General features: G+C 38.5%; 1 protein-coding gene across 1 annotated transcript in view; it reads right to left on the reverse strand.

Annotated features, from left to right (window-relative positions):
* The window catches only part of SH3GL3 (SH3-domain GRB2-like 3), a 58,423-nt gene extending 41,392 nt beyond the window's left edge, over nt 1–17,031 (reverse strand). Inside the window, exon 1 of the mRNA XM_009886114.1 lies at nt 16,975–17,031. Within this exon, the coding sequence (XP_009884416.1) occupies nt 16,975–17,019 (45 nt within the window). The 5' untranslated portion in view covers nt 17,020–17,031. The remainder of the gene's footprint in view (nt 1–16,974) is intronic.
* Nucleotides 17,032–17,037: the final 6 nt, after the last annotated feature.

Genomic DNA, 17,037 nt, shown 5'->3' on the forward strand with positions numbered 1-17,037 from the left:
TCCCCCACACACTTCAACAGTGTTCTTTGTTTTCCACTGAAGTCAGACTGAAGACTCTCAGATCTCATTGTAGAAACCCTTTCATTCAAAGGCTTTGTAGGTTACATGGCCTGAGGTGCTGCTTTCAGCAGGAGAACATTCCTTGTACCTACATCCAGGTTGACCACCATTTTATTTTAAACCACTCACTTGCCCTGTTTGGACTACAGGCTTGCTGGAACATGGATAAGTCTTTTTGTCTCCTTGTTTGCGCTCACATGATTATTATCATAATAGTCACCACTAAACCCGTAGGGAACTGGTAGCAGAGATCTCTTGTTGGGTAATCGTTCACAACATCATTGAGATAAAAATCTCTTACAAAGCATAGTTTATTCTACTCTGAATGTGAACAAAACATTACAATATTCATTAAGGTATTTTTCCACAGCTTCTTCACCTTCTCTCAGTCCTTTTTATCCCTGTCAAGACATTCCCACCACTTCCCTTGCACTGGTAACAGCTCTCATGGGACTATGCTGTGAGCTGCTTCAGGGAGTTAATCCACCTGAAAGCTAATCAACATTAAAGCTGGGTTAATTTGCAGATGGATAAACTGCCTCTATCAGCTTAGTTTGTGATGACACTCAGAGCTGACTCAAGGAAGTGGGCAGGACTTTACTCTGGGGATAGAGCGAGGGTACAATGCCTTAGATTTAGGGTGCTGCAAGTTGTCATGCAACTGCATCCTCAGTCTGATGGCATCCACCTGTTAAAGCCAATTCCATAAGCATAGTAATTGCATATGCAGGGGAAAGGCACGTGCACAAAAACTAATCTAACCACCCACTGAGGTAGTCTGACTTCTTTAGCAAGCTTTCTGTCCTAAACTAAGTAAGCTTTACATTACCTTGTCCATTCAATACCTCTTCACTTCTGTCCTCTTCACACAAGATCTAGCAATTGTCACTCAGTCTAGTGAAAATCTCTGCTTTGCCTTATTCTAGAAAACTTAGGCATATTGTCGGCCACGGTTCTGGAAGAGTGCACTACTCTGATTCATAGCTTCTAAGAATAATCTATTGCACTTTGCATTCCCGGAATATTATCTGACCAGTTTCAGCACAATGCCCTGGAATTAACCCCCAAAAATGTATCCTTCACTCTTTTCTCAGGTTAAACTACCCTAGCTTATTTGAGAAAGATGGCTCTTACGAAAGCTAACATTAAATACATCACTAATTATAGCACAGGCCTGAACTCAGGAGGGTTTAGCCAGCTTTCAGCACATGAACCATCTCAGAGCTAACCATGGATGTAAAACTGAAAATACTTCAAGGCTTCAAGCATATTACCCTGTAGTTGGGTCCCATATGCAGTCCGACTTGGTTAGAGTTGTTATCGAATAGCCAATCGCAACTTTTTTCTGTTAAAGTAACATATGCTAGTGTTGTTCTTTCTTCTACGTCACTTGAAACAAAAAATTAAATCCTAGTTCTTCAAATAAGAGATCAATCAACACATGATCATAGCTTGCATGTGCAGCACAGGCAATTAAAATCCTTGAAGCATTCAAATATTTTTTCTTCTTGAAAACACTTAATTGCACTGCATAATTCGTGTCTATCCAGTTGCCCTCCTGCATTTTCCATGACCAGAAATTTCTGCTTATTAGATAGCTTTATTGAAAACGCATTTAAATAAAGATCAGCTGTGGTCTAAAACTGTAGTTCCATTTTATTATTTTTTTTTTTAATGGCTGTGTACATTGGGCATCCTTATCATGATGCCAATCACCTATCACTTCTTTCTGACTTTATGCCTTAAGCACATCCTCAATGCCCACATGCAAGACTAAAAAGACCACTTACTCACAAATGATGTCAGAGAGCCCTGCCAAAGTAAGGGCTAGGAAAAAGTCAGGAGGTTTTACTCAGTTTTTAGGCTAACCTAATTCTGATTTCTGTAAAGTCAGAGTATACTTACATCATCTTCACTGAAGTCACACCTATCTCATTATACGTTCAACACCACAAGCAGTAAATTTGAGTCTTAGAAATTACCTGGCAAATAATTTTAAGCACTAACACAGACCAACCACAGGAGAAATAATGTAGACAAGATATGGTCACTTTTGATAGTAATTTACAGCTTCACCTCAAAGCTTATATATTTGGGTTAAATATTCTTAAAATTGTCTAAGCTCAAGAGCTGCTAACACTAAAAGATATTCTGTGAATAGTTAGGAGTACCATTTTTGGTTTAAAAGTTACTATACAACTACATATTTATCTAAAGTAAAAACTTCCTCGGCAGTGCCATAGTTTACAGTGACAGTTTTAGAGAATCCATTATCAGTAAAAAATGTGGTTAAAATCATCCACTAGGGAGCTTCAAGTGAGCTGTACAGAGGAAACAGAAAAATAAGACTGTCAACAGAAGTTGTATATAGCCCGATACACTGACAGTCAAAAGCATAATTTTTGGCTGATTTGGTTTACAATTAACATTAGCATACTATTGCTCATCACCACTTCAGCACAATGTTTATCAGCAAGTCTACCTTGTATGCATGAAAAGCGACAAATAGTCTCTGTCTATTGCTCTTTCAGAAACTACTTTCCATCAGGCAGTAATTCTTATGGAATTCCATTCCGACATAATCAAGTTAGGGATCTGTCCTTCACTGTTATTAAACTACTGCTTACATTTTTTAGCACTCACACTCGCCTTGTGGATTTTATTAAGTTGCCACAAAATGGATTGACAACTCCTTCTCTTAGCCTTACTTTTTACTGCACATTATTTTGATTTAAGTGGCACTATTCCTACTTTTCTGAGCAGTCCTGTAGTTTCCACTGCTTTTAGTACATTGTGAAACACCCACATTCTTCTGCCACACAGTCAGTCCCCATTACTTGCTCCTCAAGGCAACCCACCTGTTGTACATGGACTGCACACTTTCCCTTTGAATCAGCAAGATTTTTTATCTCCTCTGCTTGAGAGGTTGCTTGTTTACTTGTTTGGTTTGGGGTTTTTTTAAGCCATTTTAGTTGGCAGTTTTCACAAGCCTTTAAGTTCACATTTGAGCATCAGAGCGCTGTGAAGTAACATGCTTCCTGTTCCTGAATCCACTACAAACGCAACTGTGTTTTTAATGGTGTTACAGTTTCATTACTCAAATATTCTGAAAAATCCTACATTTGGCTCCCAGCAGCTCTGCAGCACTGCTGACTTCACTGGGATTCACACAAGCCCCTTAGCAATGATACCCATGGGAAAATCAAAAGGACTTAAGATATCTTACTCTCTTTGTGAACGTAACCTGTGCTCATCATGAGTTGCAAAACCTAAACAGAACAAACAAGTCTAAAACACTCCTGTGTATCTCAAAGGTTTTAATAATCCATGCTCCTTTCATTCACTTCATAGAAAATTAAAACCTCCAAGTATTACAGTAAAAAGTGTGTGTGTGTGTGGGGGGGGGGTTGTGTCCCCTGTGACTAGTCTGGAGAGGAAGTCACTGCACATCTTTGCCTCATTTTCATAACTCCATTTCAAAACACAGTAGTGGTTTTAGGCAGCAACACGTTGTTACATGCAATACCACAAACTAAAATGCAGTCGGGATAACAGGGCTTCCTGGCCCCACTTCTAAGACATGCACTGTCCTGCACCTCCACGAGGCACAATTCTTTCTAGTGGTAACAGCAGCACTGCAGAAAGGCACTGCTGACTTCATCCATGGGGACAGAAAAGAACTGCCCTCAGTGAGCACACAGAACTGTTTGTATTTCATTGTTATTAAACTTTATCTGATTCCATCTTAAACAAATGAGAGAGAAAACTGGAAAATTTTTCCGGGCATAATTTACACACAGACCTCTGCAGAAATCGCCAATGAGCCCTGAAGCGCCAGTGAAAAGGAGGTCAAAAGGCACTGTCCTCCTCTGCATTGGCACATGGGTTTGCAGCAAGAAATTCCTACAAAAAAGGCAGTACACCCTTCAGTAGTAAAATAAGCCAAGTCCCATGAAACAGGAACCTTTAACCAGAGCTGAAGACATCACTAAAGGGCAAATCTCAATCACCAACAAACTCACTTGCAATGAAAATGTCATGATTCTTGCATTCATCGTGCAAACCAAAGCAGTAGATATGGCCCTTTAAATCTGATTAAACATATATGATAATTAAGAATATACATATAGAAAAGTGTTCTTCATTATTAATAATACAACTCTAAATTGTACGGTATACAGAATCACAGTGTTTTCCAAAATTGAAATTGCTGCTTAAAAAATTAAGTACAAAAAAGCGCAAGATTTGCTATTTTTCAACCCCTTTAAGATGTGCCACATAGAATGATGTGCATAGATTAAAGCCCTATCCGACAAGAGTTCCAACAATGTCTGCAGTACCTAATTAATTTTAGTTACTTTCTGGATTACGGAAATAAAGGAATCGAATATTTTTTTTATAACATTTGACCACTATTTTGAGCAATCCTTGTGAACGCCCTGACTGAATGCATCTTTATAAGTTCATTAAACACACAGAAAGATGTAAGCTTCCAGGAATACTAGAAGATAAAGAGTTACAGACCGGCTTTTGCACAGCAGTATTTTCTGAGTAGCAATTACAACTGGCATAACAACACTTGCAATTTTTGTATATGTAAGTCACTTGAATTTAGAGAATAGCTGGTGAGTCAGCAGAAACTGAGTTTTCTTTTGCACCAATCTAGAACAGTAATTTTGGCCAGACCGTGTATTTATTTCAATCCCCTGCTAGAATAATAATATGCATTACTAGGATTAGGGTCAAGGCTTCATATATGTCAAAGTGCTGATGCAAAGACAGTCCATTTGGTGTATTTTAAACGTTCCAAGTGATGAAGAAAACATAAAATTTACTCAGTCTCACATACATTGGCAACAACTGAACATCTGCTGAAGAAATAACTACGAAAAGAAATTAACAAGGCAAGCTGTTACTATTTTTGATCATAAAATAAAAAATGTTCCAAAAGAATACATAAAATCTTGAAAAACTTCTTGCACCTGAAACCAGGCTTTTCAAAACCCATCATTTTTCCAATTTTGTATGATTTTGAATAAGGTATAGCAGAAATTGACAACACTTGACAAGATGACTTTGTTTCACCTGTTTGGTTTTGGGTTTTTTTTGTTTTGGGTTTTTTTTGTTTGGGTTTTTTTTTGTTTTTGTTTTTTACAAAATAGTTTCCAGCAGCATTTAACAAATGTAATTTTGATACAATCCAAAAAAAGCCCACCATTCCCAGAAGTATTACTACTTTTGTTCAAGAGTAGCTATATTTACGTGCATCTTTTCCCCTTATATAAACAAACTTTTTGTTCATCAGATAGAGTGAGCTGTACTAGTCTTCTGGCTGCTTCCCAAATGTGCTGATAGACAAAGAGGTGCTAAGTGCAACGTTACAAATCTGTTATGCGAGCTATCAATAGCACAAGACTTCTCCCTCTGAACTTGTTCTTTCTTTGCAGCAGGGTGCAATCCCACACAGAAAGGCTTAATTTCTGCAATCCCACACTAATCTGGCTAGAACTCAAAAGTAGGACAGTAACTAGTGAAGAAGTTCTAAAAGAGTATTTCCACAAAGGTAATGTCAAAAAAAAAGCAGCATAAGAAGCAACAAATCTCTCTGATAAAGAAACCATGTAGCTCAGCCTAGCTCTCCGACCCAGTCAGGGACCCAGAGCAGCACTGCTCAGGGCAACTGTCATTCCGCACAGCAAACTCTCAGTTCTACAAGCAATGTTTGCTCAGACATGTAAGTCTGGAAACTGAAGGGCAGATATATATATATATATTTTTTTTTTTTTTTTTGGCCTTCTAAGAATGCCTTGCAAATCTATTTTGGGCAGAGGCCATTTATGAGGAGTTTTTCTGTTCAAAGGTTTAAAGATAGTGGGGGAGGAAATACAGGTGTTATATATACACTGTATTTATACATAATAATGGCAGTACTATCATCAATTTCCATTTACCCACAGTAAAACTGGGGCCCAGGATTTTCAGAGGCAGAGAGAGGTAAGACAGTTCACACTGATGAGTTTTAGGGATTTTTAAATTTCAATGCATTTCAAGATTTTACTGATATTACATTAACTGTAAAAATTATACATACATACTTCAAACTATTGAATAGATTTTGTGTAAAACTAAAACCACCTTGGAAAAAGTCCTTTGTTCCATCTTTAGAAAGAAACTGGAAACAAGAAAAATATTCTTCTACCACAAACGAGTCACATCCAAAAAACCTGCTGAAGCCTAATGACTTTGTATGTAACGACAAATGGCACCAGAACATTGCCAACCCCTGCTTCATTTGACCTGCACCGACCACAGCTCTTAGGCCAGATGGACACAGCTGTAATTTCATGAGCATATAGCAGATAAATCTGTAATATCCTGACTTTTGAATGTAGTTCATAGATTTCACCACACTAATAAACAAAACACATTGCCTTTGGGAAATTAGATCACCTTACACCAACACGAACATTTAGGTTGGGCCAAAACTCTGATTATAGATGCTTCTGTTTTCCTTTCCACTTGTGTTACCTTATTTATATCCTTGTTTTACAGATTATTTGGGGACCTCAGCGATTCCAGCACAGCAACCTGATGAGAGTTGAGAAAGTAAAAAGCAGAAAGTATTTCTAGGATATGATAGTCTGCTCATCCGAAATTCTACTGTTCACCGTTTCCTTCAAAGTATTTCAGTGGGAGGACTGAACTAAGCCTTTAGTCTAAAGCTTTCTCATGTCCCAAATATATTTTTGGTGAATCACATGAATCATAAGACCTCAAATGAAAATATGCTTTTTTTCCCCCCACCACCACCTAAACAGATTCAGAATATAATTTTTTTATTGTTTATCTCAATGAAAGTGCATCATTATAAATCAAGAATATCTAAATGGAGAAAATCTTAATACCTTATGACCAGATAAAATATCTCAATGACTAAAAAAAAATCATGTAGAAATCATCTAAGACACGTTCTGCTGATATAAAAGGCTATACTCCCCCTAAGGCTATGAGGGAATCACAGAAAAATACATTCAGTTGAAAATATAGTCTGAGTTCTTGTGCAATTAGAACAGTTTTACATAATGGAAGGGAAAACAAAGGAATCTCTCCAAAAGACTAAATGACAGCATGAAGTTGGGACAACTAACTTCTAAAAAGAAATTATGTGTCTAATGGCAAATGCAACAGAGAAAGCAAAGGAGCAAAATAAAACAAACAAAAGCTCACACAAATCAGTGGAAAGTAAGAGGCAACTTTCTTCACAGTACATTCATACAGGTAGCCAAAGCCAATTTATCATCATTTTCTGACAGTCTTCCCCAAACAATTAAATATTCTCCCCAATCTGTGTCACAGGACAGGTTTGCAAATACCTAATTTCTTGACGAATCAGGCACAGAAGCTCCTGACACAAATACCAGCAACCAGAGTTTCCTCTTGCTTCTTATAGGCGTACAAAGGATGAGGACCTCCTCCATCTTACCTGTCAGTACTACGCATACCCACAGGCGCAACCATCCACCATGCTCCAGCATCAACCATTTACAAGTCTGGCAGTCGAGCAACTTTGGGTTTATCAGTGCCCTCAGCCCCTTTGCGAGTCGAGCTCCTGTACCTGGCCCACCCAGAATAAGCAAAAGCAGTAACAATGTGTACAGCTTGAGAAAAACCTCTAGAGTGTAACTACTGATGACAGAAAGTATCCACTGAAGGTATAGATCTCTTCGGCAACACATTTCCTTAAATATGAAGGTATTTCTGCAGATAGCTCCCTTAGTTTACCATTCACCTGGGTTTGTGAGCATCTCTTTCTTACTGTCCACCACACAAGTTATCCTTCCCAATAAATCAAAATGCTGTGACAGACACCAGCATAAACTTAAACAGTGCAAGGACGGGAAAGTTCCACTGAGAAACAGTGGTCTTTGAGCATGTGGAGAGCTGTAGGACAGACCTGGGAAGTGAAGAAGTTTTGCTTGCTCTCCCCACCCCCCAGCAAAAGCAAATACAAACCAAACAAGAAAGCCCCACCTCCAACACCAACAAAGTCATTTTAGGTAGTACTAAAACTTACAGGGAAAAAAAAAACCAGCTAGGGTATATTCAGATCCTAAAGCCATAAAATTATAAACAGTTAATCTTAAATGTAAGTAACAGTTGCTATGTTCCAGTGCCTCCAGGCAGACATCCAAGCAGCTTACACCAAAAGCAGAATTCATCCCGACGTCTTTAAGAACCTTACTATTTTCTTTGGAAGGAATTTCTAGCAGCAGACTGGAACTGCTGGTTCTGAATTGATGAAAAGGTATAGTCTTTGATTAATAATTTACTTTAACGGGGTTTCTTCCCCTCCTGCCATGCACACATCTACTGTGACCCAGATGCCAAGCTGACAGGTGCTACATTCTCTGCGGGAAAGAGAAAGCATTCCCATGTTCGTGGCACTCTGACCGCGCAGACAGCACAGGCACCAAATTTCACTTTCTAGCTCTCTCAGGAGCGCATGACAGCAGGAGAGAAATTCCTAATTTTGAATCAAAACAATGACTTTCTGACCTCCAATACCACATCTTACTTATGGCACTAAGTAAATTCCCCCACCACCACCACCCCACTTATTCTCTGCTGGGGTGATATTATTATCTGAAAAGCCAAATTTTTAAAACATCGCTTGCCCATTCCAGAGGGGTATTAAAAACAGTAAAGTCAAGTGAAAAAAATGTGTTCAGCCAAAACTGCTGAACTATAAGTCAGTGGAATTACACCACGTTTATATGGAAGCTTTACATGGAAGCAAACTCATATCTACATTTCCTATTTATCCACACATCTTCTGCAAAATAAAAGAGAATTAAAGAAACCCACAGTGAATGGGACATGGTTCTTCTACACACCTTTTCAAACCCCAATGAAGTCTGAAAGCAGAATTTCTAATGACAGGACATTGCACCTATAGTCTGAAAACACATCATCTACTTTTGGTTCTGCCACTGACCAGCTCCTTAACCTTGAAGTCACATCACCTTCAAGTACCTTATTTATTTGCATCTGTAAAAAAAGAATGGAAACAGTGAGACCTACCTGCATTTGCAAAGCACTCACAAGGGAATAAAGCAGCTGTTACCACCTAGGACCATTTATACTTGGTTTTAATATTTTATGCCTTTTTTTTGCTTGGTTAAAAAAAAAAAAAATCCCCATTTTTTTCACCTTACATCTGTAACCTGACTGCACAAGAACAGAAACACTGTCAATCACAGAAAATGGAATTTTAGAACCCCTTGATTTCCTTTGAGTCCTGGATTCTTACAATCATGTTCAGTTACTAACAAGGCTAATTTCACTGCAGTCATTGCAGTTCATTAAACACAGGTACAATATCAAAAAAGTAATTTAATTAGGGTAGTACAGAAACAGAATTAGTTCTCATGAGAGGCTTGGCATTGTCCTTTGAATAGAAAGCATGTAAGGCCAAGTTATTTTTGTGTTTCACATACACAGCTGCTGCTATTTGAGATGTTGCAGGAAATTAACTGGTATACTCTCCCATCAATGTATATAACTCTTAATAACTTTAGTAATAGAAACATATACACAGTGATAGGACACTAGGGCTACAGAAAATATAATTCAAGGTGTAATCTAACATTTGATTAGCCCTTTTCTAACTGGACTTGTTAAAAGCATTGTTAAAACCTGCATCTTCAACTCTCAACTAGTCATAAAAGTCCAGCAGTGAATTCCTTTCCATGAACAGGAAAGAGACTAACAATGAGAGCACAGCATAGAATTAGATTGCTGCAATATACTGGAGTGAAAGTGGGATTAACATAAATAGAAGCAGTTTGTTCTTAACAGTATCATTATAAGACAAAGTTCAGGGTTTATAGGATTCTTACAGAAGGTATGAAGAACGGAACACATTTTGTAACTTGAATTATGTGTGTGCCTACAGAAAGCATCGGTGTTTGGCTGGCACAACAGACAAAACTATATTAAAAACAATTCTATTCTTCAGCAACAGTTCTTACTGGAACTGCAGCTATATTGTGTCGCTGAATATATACAACTTTCTTATCTTAATAGGAAGCAAGCACTTGGACTGAGGTTTTATGGGCCAGATTCTGCTCTCAGTTATACTGCACCTTCCTATTAAGAGACCCTTCGTTGAATCATCCCAGATTTCTATCAGTATAACTAAGCAGAATTTGTCCTCCTGTAAGTATATTATAAAGTCTGTCCCAAATTCTTTGTAGAAATGCAACTTCTTGTTAGAAATGTATCTTTTCAAGATATTTAAGCAACTTCAAGTAACACTTAGGAAATGATGCTAAAGAAAATCTTAATGCAACGCTGTTGCTCTGCTTCACTTGTCTGTTTGTTTTTCAGCATTGCAGGATTCTCAAGAGACTGCACTGCAATATATTACCCAGCATGTGCCGCAATGACTCAGGCAACAGCGTGAGTTAAGGATGGAGCGCCAGCTCTCGCTCGAACTTTCAGGATGCCTGTGCAAAACTCTCCAGCAAAGCCAAGAATCTATAAAAGGAGATGCATTCAAGGAGAAAGTTCAGCTTCCATTATGCCGTTCAAGACTTTTATATATAAATATTTTATGTGTAAAATACAGCTAACCTCCTTCCAAACTGGAGCTGCACCTCCGCTAGATTCCCAATTTACAGCATTATGATGCATCTATTGCAAGCTTTTAGAGCTGCATTGCTAAAGGCTGCACAGGCATATGATTGCTCTCTTCTAATTTGTATGCTGACTGAATCACTCTCGGTTTCTTTTTCCTACAGTTATGCCATACTGGCAAGCTACTTAGCAGGTGATAAATACAATTGTAAATAGAACTGTAAACCTAAATCTTGAGAGCTAGTTTCCCCCTCCTCCCAACTCCGTCAGATATATTTTTTTTAATATTGAAAATCACCTTCATCTCACAAGGAACTGTCTTCCTACCTATTAGCCCAGTACTTTGGTTCCAGGAAGCAAGCTTCAGTGTAAGCAGGGTGGGCTGCACAACCAAAAGTCAACCACGTAACTCAAAAGTGAGTGTTAGACTTACTAATGCCAAAGGAAGAGGGGTGAAATGCAGATCACCGTCCCCTTACTGCACGCCCCCCCACACACACACTCCCCCCTCAAATCCATGCTGATTTTTGCTACAGGACTACATTTTCCTCTCTTTTATTAACAACTTTGCTTTGAAAGAAAGTGCAATATGAGGACTTCTCCTTTTGCAAGCACTGTTTTCCATAAAAAAAAGGGAGAAAAAAACCCAAACCAACAAATACTCCATGAACTAACAAGTCTTCAAAGATTTACACAAACCCTCAGCCTCTCCTCATATCATCTTAGGAATTTAAGATGAACAGTGTAAAATCTACATTACAGTTTTATAACTACTGGATTGCATAACAACAGACTCCAGTTGTGACACAGCTAAAGACAAATGACACTGTCTAATTAGGTATCTACACATACACAGAGGATGGCAGAGTGTTATTTTTTGTCCTTGCTAGTGGCTGAGGGTTTACTCTCCTTTCTGAAACATGTATAAGAAGTATAACTATCCATTTCAAAACAACTCAGACAATAAACTAAATTCTAATATCCTTTTCACCTCTGTCCTACCCCCACAATTCTGTAAGATTTGCAAAAGAGTACATCCATTATCTAATAAAAACTAGGAACAGGGTAGAAGTTCTCTCCCTATTGAGGTCTTGGATTCATCATTCCTAATTCAGGTTGGATGTAAAAGATCCAGATTAACATCTTATAGTCTTAGGAAACAAATATACCTGCACATAGTCAATAAAGAGTTTCTTTTCCTGTCTCACTGGCAAGTTCAGGTTCTCTTTGTATAAAATGTGTCTCTTCCTCAGTTTACCAAAGTACTTCCTTTGCTAGCAAGTGCTTGTGTAAATAAAGTTTTTGTGTACTAACTCAATATCAACATGGACTTTAAAAAAGGCTTAAATATTATGTCTAGACTAGTATCATTCATCTACAAAATAACAGAAAAGAAAAATAGTCAGGAGAACAAAAACAAAAAAACAACCAAAACATAACCCCACAACAAAACCCAACCATAAGACTTATTCTGTCTGGGGAACAAGAAGGTCTTGATTCTGATTTGGTGTTCATTCTAACAGAATGGATCAAAATGCCGTATAAATCAATGGACTAAAAGCAAAAATCTGGGAGAGAAGCAGCAGCATCCCTACAGCTGCTGGTGATAGCCCAAAGTTTAAAAAAACAATAAAAAATAGAAAAAGGCCTTTAAAAACATTACTAAAAAAAGATGCAGTACTTGAAAAGACAAATGCCATTCAGGGTATGTAAGAGATGAAAGCACACGGCATATACTTTATTACACTAGGTTAAATCATTTTCAGAAGGCAAAAAAGTCATAACAGATTTTGGTTGTTTTGTTAGAAAATCTGCTCATCCTTAGACTCTATCTATAGACAATAGAGCCAGCTCCTCATTCACACTCTCTTGGAGCCTTTCTTTCTTCATGGACAATAGGAGAAGGTATAAGAAACCAGTCTGCATAGGCTAACAATAACTGTTGATGCCTACATTACAAATAAGATATTCACAATAATTGGCAGTCATGTGTTTCCTCAAAAAAGTATTAATTTCTACTATTGCTGAGAAGCTAAGCCTGAGAAATACACTATGAATAAGCTGTTGATAATGAGATTGCTGCTATACACAGACTTTAGCTACAATTAAAAAAAAAAAAAAAAAAAAAAAAAAAGGAGAGAGCACACAAACACGGGAGAGAGACAAAACCCGTGAATTCAAGGTCAACAGCAGATTTCCTATGCCAGCATCATGGCTGAGCTTTCAAAACACCCTAAGGGAGGGAAGTTCTCAGCTCACTAGCCTCCAACCCCTTTGAAAAATCACATATCTTTACACCGAGATACTAGGCTGGCTGCCGTCTCAGAGCACAGCAGAAATTATAATAGCATCTGCTGCCTATTAAGGCTTTCTTACTCTCTGTGCTTACCGCTTTTCTAAACAGAAACACCACTCTAAAAATACTCCCAGTACGCATCAGAAGATACAGTCCTCCCACCATCTGGGTTATCCCACATGCACAACCACCATGAGAACAAGGCCTACAGAAACAGAAGGCAGAGATACACCCACCTACATCAAAAGGTTTCAACCTGAAAACAGGAAAACAGATAAGATATGTCAGAGGCTGAAAGTGACAGGAGACAAATTTTCATCACGAACAGAACTCCCTGAAGGTTAATTTACAAAATTCTATTTGAGAACACATTAAAACACAGAAACAAAAAAAAGCTGAATTCCACGAGACTTGTGCATGAGTTAATCAGCTCTGAGAAACAGCTTACCCACACTTATCAGCAAGAGAGAGGTGGTAAGAAGCCACACAGGTTCTACTTAGTATTTCATTAGTCAAATGAGTTATACTCAAGGGATCATCACTGATATTAAATAAGCAGAATGGAAGTGACGCTCATTCCAGTCCACTTGAGTCTTTCAATCTAAACTTATTTATAAGAAGCATGGTAAAGAAAATTCTAGTGTACCTGAAAATTATTATCTGTTACATAACATACATAACCTTTGAGTTACGTATAAGCTTTGGGTCTATCAGTTCTGTGATGTCAGAGGAATCAATCATTAGGGTGCAGATAATGGAGTAGAATTGCAGCTTTATATATTGAAATATATACATAAATAGTTGAAATGCCACTCGTTCTGGGGTTCAGAATTTACTGCAGTAATTCCAACAGCTGCTCACAACTCAAGAGTTGTCTTCTCAATCACACTACCAGATACTAAAGTGAAAACCTACACAGACATGCTATTTTCAGTCGGGGAGCAAAATACAATTGGGTAAAAAATTCTAGGAAAAAGACATCAAGGACACTTATTGCGAATTAATGGATTACAAACAGAGACGTGGTGACTTTTCGCTACACAGACCAAGTCTGCAATGGCGTGTCATGCCCAATTTTGGCAAGGGTTTTGGTAACCATAAAAAGTTAGCTGCTGACCTTTTATAAAGCACACACTTATTTACTTAACTGTAACTTTAGATAAACTAAGCTGATGTGCGCCAGACAAACATCCCAGAATCTTCAACTGCATGTATAAAAGTGTAAGTATTGCTTGTTTTTTTCCTGGACTCTCTAAAGTTAGAATTTAAGCCTACACACAAAGGTGGTCACCACTAGTTAACACAAAAGCTATAAAGACACACAGAAGAGGCAGACTTTTTGCAAAAACAAAACTGAAATGCATTACTTTTGCAAAAAACAGTTCTGCAACAGTTAAGTGGTTCAGCTAGTGTATACAGAGTTATAAAATAACTCCATTTATTTTACTTAATCTTTCTATAACTATATATCTATATTACTCTACATTTCAGTTAGACCTGTGGTTTGTTTCTGTTGAATAGAAGGCTATTTTAGCATGGAAATAGTATCTTTTGAAAATACATGGATCTTGTCACTTCTTTGATATTTATTCACAGTTCTGAATGAATTGTTAAGTACAGACTGTCTTAACCCGCTTGCTTCACCCTTCAGAGTTTTTGTCTTTAGGTTCTGTCAGCCTTCAAATATTATTCTTATTCCTTAATCACATGCCCTGGCACAAGGCTCATTCCCTTCAGTACTCCTCAATGTCCTCTGGGAAATCTGCCAGTTTTTGTCATCTGCCCCCATTCTCCTTTGGGAACACTAAAGGAATTAATTTCATTCTTTCCCCAAGCAATGCCTGTCTCTGCTGTTAACAGTTACCCTTGGCATCTCTCATCCATCCAATACACAAAGGTATATGTCTCCTTAAGTGATCCTACAGTACTTATGTGATTTGTCAAATGGTCTTTTGAGAAATACCTCTTTTATGGTCTCCATTTGCTTGTTTTAACATTTTGTAAAATAATTTAGCTAAAAGATGGAGTGCCGATATTTCCATTTTGCATGTTCCACTCTGGTTTTTGCCAGTTTCAACAACTGTTTAGTTTGTACCTTTATACCCATGGGCATGACTGTGCCTCTGTGTGTCAGGTAGACAGCTCTGTTATTTCAACCTGGATGTTTTGAACAACTATGTACGCCATTTCTTCTGTTATTTTTTCCACTACTACTTTGCCCAACATCTTATCTGAATCCTTCCAGAATGAGGTCTAAGAAGTGTCTTGTGTTTCCTCAAGCACCAAAAAAAAAAAAAATAAATCCTATTCTAGTACCTTTTCCTGAACATTAACTTCCTACTAAACTGTATTTCTTTACCTGAACAGAGACTTTTTCAATCAACTTACTTTAAATTCCTTGCTCCATCCTGCATTTGAAAATAAGTTGAAACGTTACCTTGACCCACCCTGAGAAGAAGAATATTATCTGAGTTATGCATTGCAGTTTCTTACTGTAATGAATACTGGAAGTCATACCACAACTTTTCAATAAATGTACAGTCAACTTCAATATATTCTATTGTTCCTTTTTGCTACTACCTTTATCAGATCCCGTCCCTCCTTTTTTTCATTTATTTTATGTTTACCTGACATCTGGGCAGGATTAAGCAACTTGCACTGTTACCAGTTGCTAGACAAGACAGCGCTTGTTGTGGTTACCTCTCTAACTTCCTCAGTTAAATACCTCCTGCTACTTGAGTTACAAACTCACCAAAGCAAAGGCTGCATCATTTACCAGCATAAGGTAGGTGCAAAACAAGCCAAAACCTTTTATAAATTGTCCTTGGATTTGTTTACTCTGGAAAACCCACATTTTCTCAAAGAAACAGTCAAAGTTAATGAAAAGATACAGATTCAGGAGATTTTTCTAGATCAGCACATAACATGAAAGACAGAGCACTAGTGAAATAAACATTGGATACAAATATTTAGCATCTCTATAGCCAAATAAAGTGCACATTCTGCCTTTGGGCTGCTGTTGAGCCAAATGCTAAGGAGGACCTAGAAAGATGACAGCTAAGCACTCAACAAATCTTTATTTTCTCCACTCTCACCAAGACAAGAACAGTTATCCAATCTGACTGAATAGGTTACAGACATTAATTTCAGTCTTACCAGTATAATTATTGAGAGCCAACAGAAATACAGATCTCTCAGGCTTGGAACAAACAAGCAAAGTAGCTGAGGGTCCCAAACACCTTCAGTGAGAAGAAACCCACTGCTGCCACTTCCTGAAGCTACCGTGCCAACGTGGGGCTTTGAGTTGGCACTGTCGTGCGATGTAGTGTAACCCATCCACCCGCCTTACAGAAAGGGGTTTCTCTCTTAAGAGAGATCAGCAAAAGTATTAAAGAGAAGCACCGGAGAGGAAAGGGGGTCTCCGGAGAAAACCGGAGAGGAAGGGGTCAGGAAAAGATGAAAGTTCACCCAGGAAAAGACAAGAATATAGCATCTAGAAAAGGAGGGAAAACTCTAGAAACACATGATACCCTCTATAGGACAAATACGTGATATGCCAAGTTGCATTACTATCGCTAGTTTGTGGAAGAACAACACAATGAACTCTTCAGGAGACAACTAGTACCCTACAGCCTACATCTTTAACAGAGGCCTCCAAGTACCAACACGAACCCAGCATTAAATAACAAATCTTAATGACTAAACGGAAGACCCGAAGCCTCAAGCAAAAGAAGGAAACGGGGAACCCGCTCCTGCAGGGATCAACACGGGAGACTAGGAGGCAATAATAAAAGGGAGGACCCAGAGGCAAAGCTGAAGGAAACACTCCAGAGGTGCCAGAGGGTGATGCTGCCACCCAGGAGGAGAAGGTGGAGGAATCCGCTGCGGCGGGCGGCCGAGCGGGGGCGAACGACCCACCAACAGCAAAGCCCCTTCTGGGGATGTGCCACCGCCGCGGCCGCGGGCGCTGCTCCCCTTACCTGGCTGGCTTTGTGAAACTGCTTCTTCAGCCCCGCCACCGACATCTTCCCCCCCGCGGCGGC

The sequence above is a fragment of the Charadrius vociferus genome, unplaced genomic scaffold, assembly GCF_000708025.1.
Source record: "Charadrius vociferus isolate BGI_N301 unplaced genomic scaffold, ASM70802v2 scaffold365, whole genome shotgun sequence".
Lineage (NCBI taxonomy): Eukaryota > Metazoa > Chordata > Aves > Charadriiformes > Charadriidae > Charadrius > Charadrius vociferus.